The sequence below is a fragment of the Rhinopithecus bieti genome, unplaced genomic scaffold, assembly GCF_001698545.2.
Source record: "Rhinopithecus bieti isolate Rb0 unplaced genomic scaffold, ASM169854v2 scaffold_35231, whole genome shotgun sequence".
Taxonomy (NCBI): Eukaryota; Metazoa; Chordata; class Mammalia; order Primates; family Cercopithecidae; genus Rhinopithecus; species Rhinopithecus bieti.
In genome coordinates, this window is record NW_016814955.1 from 812,857 (window position 1) to 825,663 (window position 12,807).

Consider the following 12,807-nt stretch of genomic DNA (forward strand, 5'->3'; position numbering starts at 1 on the left):
GCATTTTCCAGGAATCAATGAAGTTAATTTTCTAAGATTTTAGTGCTATTTCAAAAAACAGTTCTGATTCTAAATTCCTTCTGTCTTACTGCCTGATAGGATGTTACAGGTATCTTAACTGCTATAGAATTACCCCAGATATCAGTAGAATCCAGTTTTTCCTTTAAGGACTTGATACGCAAAAGCATGATTTCAGCAAATTTGACTCCCTTTCCATACATGGTTTCCAGACATAGCTTTCTTACAAGGAAGTGAGCAAAAAAGTGCTTCAGTGAATTCTTTTGTTGAATTCTAATAGCATATTTCCAAAATTTAAGACAATCTTAAATACACATTTATAATTGATCAAGTTAGTAGAAGAAAAAGGATTTTTTTTTTTTTTTTTTTGATACGGAGTTTTGCTCTTATCACCCAGACTGGAGTGCAATGGCGCAATCTCAGCTCACTGCAACCTCCGCCTCCCAGGTTCAAGCGATTCTCCTGCCTCAGCCTCCTGAGTTGCTGGGATTACAGGAATGGGCCATCACGCCCAGCTAATTTTTTGTATTTTTAGTAGAGATGGGGTTTCACCATTTTGGCTGGGCTGGTCTTGAACTCCTGACCTCAGTTGATCCGCCCATCTCAGCCTCCCGAAGTGCTGGGATTACAGGCGTGAAACACTGCACCCAGCCGGATCTTTTTTTTTATTTTTAGCTTTGGTAATTACATTTCACCAATTCTGTGGTTTCACAAGGTGCCCAGGCAATTTATATGCCAATTAGTGATTGACAAACATTGGTATAGCACAGGGTGGCAATAAGGTGCGTAATTCTATGCCCCCCCCACCCTTTTTTTTGAGACAGAGTCTTGCTCTGTCACCAGGCTGGAGTGCAGTGCTGCCATCTTGCTCACTGCAACCTCCACCTCTTGGGTTCAAGTGATTCTCCTGCCTCAGCCTCCTGAGTAACTGGGACTACAGGTGTGCACCACCACGCCCTGCTAATTTTTGTATTTTTAGTAGAGACGGGGTTTCACCATGTTGGCCAGGATGGTCTTGATCTCTTGACCTCGTGATCCGCCCGCCTCGGCCTCCCAAAGTGCTGGGATTACAGGCGTGAGCCACTGCACCCGGCCAATCCTACCCCTTTTTAATGGTCTAGAACAGAGATTCTCAACCTCAGTACTTAATGGCAGTTTGGGCCAGATCATTCTTTGTTGTGGTGACTGTTCCTATGTATTATTATATTTAGCCACATCTCTGGCCTCTACCACAACTGTGATAACCAAAGTGTCTGTAGACATTGCCAAATGTCCCTGAGGGACAAAACAGTTCCCAGCTAAGAACCACTGGTTAGCAGGACAGCCTGTAGTCCCAGCTACTTGGGAGGCTGAGGCACGAGAATCGCTTGAACCCAGGAGGCAGAGGTTGCAGTGACCTGAGATCATGCCACTGCACTCCAGTCCAGGTGACAAAGTGAGGCTTCATCTCGGAAAAAAAAATAAAAAATTTTTTTTCTTCCACAGCCAAATTTCTGCATTATCACTTACCCAAAAGTCCTAGCTTATGGGCTACTCTGACTTCAGATGGGTCCAGTAGTTGATTAGTCCAAATACCAACCATACATGATTTCAATATTAAGATTATTTTAGCTACCTAGGGATTCTGAATTCCCCAAATCCCTGAAATTGCTTGTAATAAGTATCTTTAGAATTGTGTTAATAGTCATCTTAGTAAAAGGCAGTACTGACACAGTACTGTACTATGATATGTTTAGTAAATCTTTGATTAACAAGTGCACATAGGTATAATTCTTTGTATTTTGGAAAATAGGCAATCTGAGAAAATAAATATTGGGGGTTTAAACTAGTAAAGCTGTCTTTGGCCTATGGCAAGAAGTAGACACGACCCTAAAGAAAATGGTGGAAGATTCTCAGGCTCTACCTATCCCAGAGACTGCTTTAGACAATTGGTGGGAGGGGAGAACTTTTGGAATCTGTTTAATATGCTGCCTAGGTGATTCAAGCAGCTAGGGTTGGAAATGACTTGTTTTTGCCCTGTTTGGGTTCTCTTTACTCCCTTCAAACTCTTACAGTAATTGGTATTAAATGAATATTCTATAAAAGCACCCTGATAGTCTGACTCTGTCTACTCAAGGATATATGGCTCCCACAACTCCCTGTTCCTGCATTTGCCCTAGGTAAGGAGCACTAGATGCAAATCCATGTCTCAGGCAAAGATACAGCTCCAGCAGTCCTCTCCTCTCTCTATTGCATCTGTTTTCTTTCTCTACTAAATCATTTCCAAAAGCATAGTAAGCATGTTATTAAAAAATCTTTTGATCCTATATCGCTTGCTAGTGATTATTTTACTGCTCCCCTTTTATAAAAGCAAAACTCAAGAATTTTGAAACTTCCCCAGTTTATTACCCCTCCTTTTTTTCACCAACTTGTTTTATTAGGAAAAAAAATTCAAACAGAAAAGTTGAAAGACTTTCCCACTTAAAATACTTCCCTAATTTAACATCAAGTCCTTATTTCAGATTTTTCCATGTGTCTTTTTTTAAATAGCTACCCTCATCCCCCAAATAGGATTCAATTAAGATTCTTACTTTCTGGAAATACTAGGCCTGTTGTCTTCTTGAGTTTTTCTTTGTAGTGTCATTAATTGTAACTTCTAATATCCCTTTGAACTTCCTGTAAACTGAAAGGTCTAAAGTTTTTGTAAGTTTCAGGTTAAACTTGTGCAGGAGTGCAAGGTGATGCTACGGTCTCCATATTGCCTCACACAGTTACGGCTTTTCCAGGCTAAGTTTGGACACTTGGTTAGGTCATCTGATAGGTGATTAGACTTCGTCTCCACTCCGTTACTCTTAGTAAAACGCAGCAAAGATTTCCACTTTGTTAAATCTAATCAGCAGCCAGCATTTGACCTTGAAGCACTCTTCAGTTGGCTTGCAAAATACTACACTTGCTTGATGTTTCTCCTTTACTGGCTGTTCCTTCTCAGTCTGTCTTTTGCTGCTGGCCCAATCCTGATTTCCCTGAATTTTGCTAAAACATAAGTGTGCCCCCAAGCTCGACCTTGGGCTGCGTGCCTCCTCTCTTAGTACTTATCTTGGTGATCTCATCTCATCACAGAAGGACATCAGATTATATTAACCTCTCCATGTGACATCTTCAGTTAGGTAACTAGTAGACACCTCGAAATTTATGTCTAAAACTTATTTTTGCCTCTGAAATTTTTCCTCTCAGTCATCCTCAATCACTTAATGGCCACTCCATTCTTTGTTTCAAGGCAGAAACGGTCTTGGACTCCTCACATCCTTCATCTAATCTTAGTTCCACCTAAAATGTTAACATCTCTACTGCCATTACCCTAATCCAAGACACTATCATAGTTTGCTTTGATTATTTCTGTGGTTTCCTAACCGGTCTTTGTTTTGCCTCATTTTGTCTTCTCTTACCCATCCTATTCTCTCATAGCAACCAGACTGATCCTTTAAAACTCTTAAGTTTTGTTTAGATGGCTTCCTACCTAAGTAAAATAAACTTCACAAAGGTCTGTGGAGCCCTAAATTACCTGCACTCAACCCCACCTCATTCAATTCCTATTGAATTCCTCCTGCTCACTCTACCTTGTCCACATTGGCCACCTTTGCTCTTCTTCCAGCGTAGCTAGCCGTAGGATTTTTGTTAATGCTAGTGTCTGCCTAGCATGCTCTTCTCCCACAAAACTTCATGGAAAATTTTTTCCTCACTCCTGATTTTTTGCACAAATGTCATCTCAATGAGGCCTGCTCTGACCACTCTTTAAAATTGCAGCCTGAACATCCTGGTGCTCTGCCCTGCATTTGTTTGTTTTACTCCCTCTGGTAAATGCAATGAAGGCAGGGATCTTTGCTCACTGGCATACAGTACCTGGCACATGGCACATGCTTGGTATTTTTTGAATGAATTTCACCCTACTTCAGGGTTTTCAGATCAGTATTTCTTAAATGAAAGATTTAGTAAAGCAGAATACTTCCTTTGTAAGATATTTTGGTAGAGGTTTCCTGAATTACAGAATGGACACAGAATTGAACTGACATTTCATAGGCTGTCTTGAGGGTTTTGTGCTCCATTAATGATTACCACAAAGGAGCTTCATGTTTTAATTTTATAACTCTTTTGTGTATTCATTGTGAAAATGGGGCAGTTTTCGACTGGGCATGGTGGCTCATGCCTGTAATCCCAGCACTTTGGGAGGCCTAGGTGGGTGGATCTCTTGAGCCCAGGAGTTCAAGACCAGCCTGGCCAACATGGCAAAACGCCTGTGGTCCCAGCTACTTGGGAGGCTGAGGCAAGAGAATGGCTTGAACCCAGGAGGTGGAGGTTGCAGTGAGCCCAGATCGTGTCACTGCACTCCAGCCAGGGCGACAGAAAAGAGACTCTGTCTCAAAAAAGAAAAAGAAAATAGGGCAGCTGCCATGCTGTTACTTTCTTACATAATCTTTAGTGAGGAAAGTCAGAGTGGTTCAGTGCATGACATGCGTTTAGGTTAGATAAATTCAACTTAGTACCCAGCAAAAGAAAAGTAAGGCACGGCTACTTACTCTACTCAGTGAATCTGTGCCTTAGATATGAATCTGCTGGTCTGTGTGAGGCCAGTTCCTCTGTACCTTCTAGTGTAAAAAGCATCTTGCTGTATGAGTGTTGTTCAAAGTAATGGTTTCTAAACACTGACAATTTTATCTGGTGCTCATATGCATCATTTGAAACCACACTGTACATAGTGATGGTGTCCTTGTATTGGAAGACCTTCCCTGTTGCCAACTTCCTTACCTTAAATAGATAGAAAATCATTAAAATCACCTATTCTTTCCCTAGATTTGTACTATTGTTTAAAAATGAAACACATGGTTGGAGGCAAGACTAGAAGAATATTGAGAAAAAATATTGAGCTAATTGCTATGAAGGGAAATCATGGAAATCTCATTGACTTAACATGAGAAATTTATTCTTTGATCATATTCATTTGGTGGGCTGTGTTCCACACCCTCACTCAAGGACCCCTAGAATGACAGAGGCTCTGTCTTTAATACATGGATTCCAAGGTGTCAAAGCCTCTATTTGTCCAGTTGCTTTCTATGATAATGGTAGTACTTGTGTTTAGTTTGCATATAATAAATTTCGTAACATTCAAGCTGACAGTCCTGGGTACATATGTAGAGGTGTTTACATTCTGTTGAATAAGAAATCCTGGCACCTTTTAAATGAAGATGAAAAGATACCTAATCTAACTTAACTACCTATGCTGGTCATTGTCTTTCCCAAAGCTTTGCAGGGCTAGGTGCTTTCTGCTCTGACTTGCAGTTGATTATTTATGGTACCTTGGGGTTTCCCCTTATTTTTAGCCTTGGCAACATTTTGACTTTTTTTTTTTTTTTTTTTTTTTGGGGTCATATTCATCTAGTTTTTTTTTTTTTTTTTTTTTTAGACGGAGTTTCGCTCTTTTTGCCCAGGCTGGAGTGCAATGGGGCAATCTTGGCTGACTCTTATGACCTCCACCTTCTGGCTTTAAGTGATTCTCCTGCCTCAGCCTCCTGTGTAGCTGGGATTACAGGTGTATACCACCATGCCCAGCTAATTTTGTATTTTTATTTTATTTTTTTTGAGATGGAGTCTCGCTCTGTCACCCAGGCTGGAGTGCAATGGCACAATCTCAGCTCACTGCAACCTCCGCCTCCCAGGTTCAAGTGATTCTCCTGCCTCAGCCTCCTGAGTAGCTAGGATTACAGGCACCCACCAACACGCCCAGCTAACTTTTCTGTTTTTAGTAGAGATGGGGTTTCACCAGGTTGGCCAGGCTGGTCTCGAACTCCTGACCTCAGGTGATCTGCCTGCCTCAGCCTCCCAAAGTGCTGGGATTACAGGCGGGAGCTGCTGCAGCCAGTTCATCTAACATTTTTATGTGCTTGAAGCAGGGAGTGAGGTGGGGAGGGTGAGCAGCTACCCATTAATGTCATCTCAGCCCACCACGTTGCCAGAAGTCTAAGGTGTTATTCTAAGCTTGTATTAATACCTGCTTTTATATTCCTGAATGAAGGAGGTTTGATTATGCAGCTTGAATATCCCAAATCCTAAATCTGAAGTGCTCCAAAATCTGAAACTTTTTGCATACCGACATGCTCAAAGAAATGCTCACTGGAGCATTTTGGGTTTTGGAGGCTGAACTTGTTAAGTATAACGCGAATATTCCAAAATCTGAACTCTAAAACACTTCTGTTTCCAAGCATTTTGGATGACGGATACTCATAAAACTCTTCAAAGACTGTGAGCACACACACGGGTGCACACACACAATCCTGCAATTACATAATTAGTTCTAAGGTTTACAAACCAAAAGTTTTTCTGGACATGGACTTTTTCTGGACATGGACCGTATCTGCATGGTAATTTTGTATGTTAATGAGTTGTCTTAAAGTCCCAGAATTCTCTTGGGAGTAGAGCATTAAACAATGAACTTTAGCTATCTTTGTTTTCATTATGTGTTGTTGTTTCTGCCATAGAAGAGATTGAGATGTCATTTTATCTGGGCCTTACTTTCCTCATCTGAGCTGTATTTGTTTGGGATGTGATTTGTAGAGGCCTTACATACCTCTTACATGCGGCTGACGGGTCATCTAGAAGTAGAATATTTACTGCCTAAATAAAGCCAGTTTGGGACTTTTTTTTTTTGAGACCGAGTCTTGCTCTGTCACCCAGGCTGGAGTGCAGTGGCCGATCTTGGCTCACTGCAACCTCCACCTCCTGGGTTCGAGCAATTTCCCTGCCTCAACCTCCCAAGTAGCTGGGACTACAGGCACGTGCCACCATGCCTGGCTAATTTTTCGTATTTTTTCGTAGAGATGGGGTTTCACCATGTTGGCCAGGATGGTCTCGATCTCCTGCCCTAGTGATCCGCCTGCCTCGGCCTCTCACAGTGCTGGGATTACAGGCATGAGCCACCGTGCTTGGTCTTTTTTTTTTTTTTTTTTTTTTTTTTAAGTTGTAAGACTAAAGGAAATGGAGAGGCAGAGACAGTTTTGGAACCTGTAGTCACTAGGAGAAACAACCTGTAAGATATTCATGTTACTTACTCTCTTTTTTTTTTTTTGAGACGGAGTCTCACTGGTCGCCCAGGCTGGAGTGCAGTGGCGCAATCTCAGCTCACTGCAAGCTCTGCCTCCTGGGTACACACCATTCTCCTGCCTCAGCCTCCAGAGTAGCTGGGACTACATGCGCCCACCACCACGCCCGGCTAATTTTTTGTATTTTTAGTAGAGACGGGGTTTCACCGTGTGTTAGCCAGGATGGTCTCGATCTCCTGACCTCGTGATCCGCCCACTTCGGCCTCTCAAAGTGCTGGGATTACAGGCGTGAGCCACCGCGCCCGGCCTCATGTTACTTATTGCCTACTACAATAAAGTGAGGAATGCCAATGCAAGAAATTGGGAGAGGAGGAATGAGGATTGCTAAAGCAACTGCAAATAACTTATACTCCTGGATAATGGAATTTATTACATTTATATACTCCATAAGTTCAAGAAGGATTTACTCACAATTTAGTAATGTCTTTGTGGAAAGTACAGTAAAATGTGTGAGCAGTTTTAGTTATGTATTATTTGTTGGATTCTAAAGTACTCCACAGGTGTTTTGATATATGCCTGTTTGGGGTTAGCAATGTACTTTTCTTGTTAAACATCACATGGGGATTGCACATTTATCTTCTCACCAAAATAGGCTCCTCTAGTGTATGTAAATATGACTGGTCACCTTTTTCTCTTAAGCTGAATGTCATAGTTCTGGCTTCACTTATTTGCTTTCTAGCAGCCTCCCCATGTTAGCCTTGCCACATGGTCAGTCTTCTGTTTGGTAGGTTTTATAAATCCTAAAAGTTCTAGTTCAGAAACAGCTCTAATAAACCGAGCACTGGAGGCTTTAGTTAAGGAAACTGGCCGTGCTGTATTTTTGACAAAAAGGGGTTAAAATCTCAATGTTAAAATACTAGTTGGTAAAGTGAAGTAGACAGTTCAAATATAAACTTCTAAATTAAACTATAACTGTTACTGGAAAACATTAATTAGTATCCACTGTCAATAACACATAAATGGAAAAGTACTTAATGCTTCCTACGTCTAATGTTCTACATAGTATGGAAATTGCTCCCCGTCCCCACTTCTAAATGTACATTAGAAAAATAGAGAATTCAGACCAGGTGCAGTGGCTCACGCCTGTAATCCCAGCACTTTGGGAGGCCGAGGCAGGCAGATCACCTAAGGTCAGGAGTTTGAGATCAGCTTGGCCAACGTGGTGAAATCCCATCTCTCCCAAAAATAAAAAAATTAGCCGGGCATGGTGGCAGGCACCTGTAATCCCAGCTACTTGGGAGGCTGAGGCAGGAGAATCGCTTGAACCCAAGAGGCAGAGGTTGAGGTGAGCCGAGATTGCGCCACTGCACTCCAGCTTGGTCAACAATAGCGAAACTCTGTCTCAAAAAAAAAAAGAATTAGGCCAGGTGAAGTAGCTCACACCTATAATCCCACCACTTTGGGAGGCCAAGGCGGGCGGATCATAAGGTCAGGAGTTTGAGACCAGCCTGGCCAACATGGTGAAATCCTGTCTCTACTAACAACACAAAAATTAGCCGGGCATGGTGGCAGGTGCCTGTAATCCCAGCTACTTGGGAGGCTGAGGCAGGAGAATCACTTGAACCCAGGAGGTGGAGGTTGCAGTGAGCCAAGATCGCACTACTGCACTCCAGCCTGGGCAACAGAGCGAGACTCCATCTCAAAAAAAAAAAAAGAAAAAAGAATTCAATAATGGCAGTTTCATTTTTGGTAAATTTTAAAATATAATCTTGATATAAATTTGATACCAAAAGTTTTAGGTTTGGTCTCATTTTGGATTACATTCAAAATAAAGATTCAGAAATTTCAGTTATTCTAGCACCATATGGTTAATTTTAACAAGTAATATGGTTGGAGTATACCTTTATAAATATCTAGTGTAGATCTGGAGAAATTATAAACTTATATTTTATGTGTATTTGGACATTGTAGAAATGGTTTTAAAAGGATACTGGATAATTTCATTCATTTCTTCTGAGGTTGCAGAATTTGCATCCATTTTTTCAGCAGCTGTCACAACTGTTGCAAAAGCCTTTTGAATAGACAGGAGAGAAGAAAATAAAAATGTCTACAGTTGCCAAACATCTTTTACTATACTTCTTTTAATGGCTGTTGATAGCTGGCACATATTCTTCACTGAAATTTAAGATTGTCAAAACTACACTGATGATCTCTTCACACCACTTATATGTTAAAAGATAAAGTAATGGTTCCTGAATAATCTTGTTTCAGAGAACTAAGAGTATGCAGAGAAAAACAAGAAACAAAGCTAGTCAAAGTTAAAAGAAAAAGAAAGCCCTGCTTCCTCTACTAATCTTACCCCAGGAAAAGATCTATTTTTCTTGGAAGCAGCCAATTATGGATAATTTTTAATGGTGACATCTGTAAGGCCTTTAATAGAGTTAAGATCTTTGTAATACTATTCAGAAGACAGAAAGAATTGTTTATTTTAAAGAATAACAATAGTTGTTTATTGCCTTGCCAAGTATTCCTTGTACTTCCTGATTGCTAAATCTGTTGTGTAGTTTTTTTCTTTTATTCAAGAGAAATGCTGGTTAATAATATACTTTATTTTGTGAAATAACAGAACTGACCTAAATTGTTTAGTTTTTGCTTAATGCTAACTATTGGGTTAGATCACATACTTATTTTGACCTGGCATGAATACAGAATTGGCTTGGTTAAGGAATGCAGGATCAGAGGGCAGGGGATTGGGAGTGGGGGCTGTTGAGCTACCACTTCCTAAGGAACTTTTAAAGTTTGAAGTGATTTATGCTTTCCAAATAAAAGGCAAGGCATTAAACACAAGACAAATTCCAAAGCACTAAAAGTATAAAGATATTCTGAGAAAGTCATCATGGATGGTTAGAAAAATACCCAGCTTGTTCTTTTCCCCCGAACCTACCTCTGACCAGTCTACGAGGTTGATGAGCCTGCTACACTCTAGGTGCAGTTTGTATGCTATGCAGATATCTGGGGCGATATTCGGAATGCAGCCTTCTTCGCTTTTCAGTGCTTCATTCTACAAAATAACAGTAAACTAAGATGACTAACTTTTAGAAATTATTAGGAACAAAATCAGACATTAATGAAGCCCCCAACCTAAACTGAGTAAATCAGTAAATGGAATCTTGGTTTCCTTTATTTAGTGAGTGAGTCTATTCAATAGTTAACTAGTTCTTGTTTAGGTTTATGTCTTGGTCACAACCCCTCTAGTTCTTAGTCACTAGAAGACTAGTCCCAGGATTAGAAGATAAGCATATTTTTCATTTCAATCCATAAATTACTAATTTCTGAGACCTGAATGCACTTGCTGTAAAAAGTTTATGGAGATCTTTAGGAATACTTAATAAAATGGTACTTCCAACAATTAGCTGAATTCTAACAATTATTATACTGTATTAGTAAATACTAGTAATACCACTTACCAAGGGTATAAATTATTTTTTAAAGAAAAGACTATGTTGTCAACACTGCAGATCTTAAGCTCTATAGAAACCATCAGTGTTTTGAAATCCATGGCTTTTATTGAGAAACACAAAGTCTTACATACATACCCTGCTCTGATATTACAATATCAGGGGTATATTTTATCCCACCCAACGACAACTGAAATCGTGAGTTCTCTTCTGTGACTCACTAGCCAAGAAGACAGATTTTGTAAGTTTTAATTTGTGGCTTATATATTAAAAATAACTGATTTTTTGGTTAAGTATGAAATTATTCAATGGTTTTCATCATCACTGAAAACCATTGACTTATATCATCCTACTCAATACCCGTGTAATAGTCTGCATGTTTGTGTGCCATTTTGCAATGAGAAGCCAATACACTGGAATGCTCTTCATAGGCTTTATGGAGTTGCTTCTTAAGTATTTATTGTGGCAAGATTTCTGGGTACTTAACTTACAACTCTTTCATGTATATATAGCTTATTGAATGTTTAAAGTGATCATTTTGCCTGGTCATAAGAAAGCTAGTTTCTAAAATTGTGAGCTGTCTTGAGCTATTGTTTAAAGAGCTTCCAGGAGTTGATAACTGTGTCTGGACTTTAGCAAGGGCACTGCTGAAGTGTGTTGCCCCAGGAGTTTTAGTGGCAGACTGCTGGTTATCCTCTACACTCAGCTCTGCAGATGCTCTCAGAATAGATCTTTCTTTGGTTTAAAATCCAAGATGAAGTCCCAAAGTATTTCTCTTTCCCACTAGAAACAACCATTTCGGTCTTTCAGTAATTTATTAGGCCATATTGTTTAATCCCTATCTGCTGTTAAGTTTACAGGAAACATTTCCTTTATTTTCACAAGAGTGGTAACATTATACTCTTGAGTATTTGTGCCTATGATCTGACACTAGCATGTCAAGGGCAAAGATTACACATTGTCAAAAACTGGCAGCAACAGTTGACTATTAATTGATACCTCTATGGGGTTAGACATTTTTTTCTACAGTCTAAAGAATTTTAAAAAATACAGGAGAGGTGCAACCCTGAGTTGCTGACTCTCTGCTCATTAAAACATAACTGCAAATTTAGAATATTTTTGTGACAATGATGCCCAGAGCCTGAGCTAAACTAGCTGAGGTTTAGTTTAGTTCTAAATTTGATTTAGTTCTCTAGTTACAGGCGCCTGTAATCCCAGCTACTTGGGAGGCTGAGGCAGGAGAATCACTTGAACCCAGGAGGTGGACGTTGCAGTGAGCCAAGATCGCACTACTGCACTCCAGCCTGGGCAACAGAGCGAGACTCCATCTAAAAAAAAAAGAGAATTCAATAATGGCAGTTTCATTTTTGGTAAATTTTAAAATATAATCTTGATATAAGTTGAAATTTCTGAATCTTTATTTTGAATTTAATCCAAAATGAGACCAAACCTAAACTAAACTAAATCAGAGAACTAAATGTTCATCTTACCTTTAGATAATAGTAAGGATTGTTGAGTGCAGTATGGAGGGCAATTCGCGGAGCAGCATTTAAATGTTCACGAAGGGCATGGGCAGCGCTAAAGTACACCACCTCATGGAGAGGCTGTGTCTCAGGAGGCAGAAGGTATTCTCTGAAACAGCCAGTCAGGCATCCATGTTTAGATAAGCACAGGTTTATTTTCTTTATATATATACATATATACATTTTTTTCCTTTAGGCTCTGTTGGACTTCAATTTCCACTACAACATTTTTGTCAATCCTCTCTCTGTAGAGGACTGAACCATTTACTAAAAGCAAAATCAACAACCAAAAACAAACAAATGAAACAAACCCAAATATCAGATCTAATACAGTTTCACTCAGAATTGCATCTCTTCCATATAATGGGTTTTAAAACTACCTCTAGACTCTTTATAAGAAGCTGTATATTTCAGTTCTGAGTTAAACCTTTAGGAACAAATGTACATATACTACATTTCTGCTCAGAAATCTTTAAGATAGCATTTCTTAAAGTAAATGAGAAAACAGATATCTACATTTTCTAGCACTACAAACATTTAACCTTTGGCAATATTAAACAAAGGCCCAGAATTAAGAGTTCAGGAAATTCTTCTTGGATCACAGAAAATTTTTAGTTGATATCTTTCATGGAAATGACACCTCAAAAGTTTTTTTTTTAGAGACTGAGTTCCACTCTTGTCGCCCAGACTGGAGTATAATGGTGCAATCTCGGCTCACTGCAACCTCTGCCTCCTGGG

General features: G+C 39.8%; 1 protein-coding gene across 3 annotated transcripts in view; it reads right to left on the minus strand.

Moving 5' to 3' along the window:
- Positions 1-7,488: 7,488 nt before the first annotated feature.
- The window catches only part of ORC3 (origin recognition complex subunit 3), a 31,477-nt gene continuing 26,158 nt past the window's right edge, over positions 7,489-12,807 (minus strand). For 2 of the 3 annotated variants that reach the window (XM_017852769.1, XM_017852768.1), the window contains exons 6-9: positions 12,037-12,178; positions 10,033-10,149; positions 9,080-9,159; positions 7,489-7,929 (exon numbers count right to left, since the gene is read on the minus strand). In XM_017852769.1, the coding sequence (XP_017708258.1) occupies positions 7,824-7,929; positions 9,080-9,159; positions 10,033-10,149; positions 12,037-12,178 (445 nt within the window). In that variant the 3' untranslated portion in view covers positions 7,489-7,823. Of the gene's footprint in view, positions 7,937-9,079; positions 9,160-10,032; positions 10,150-12,036; positions 12,179-12,807 lie in introns of all 3 variants that reach the window. The other variant, XM_017852770.1, reaches the window with a different exon arrangement.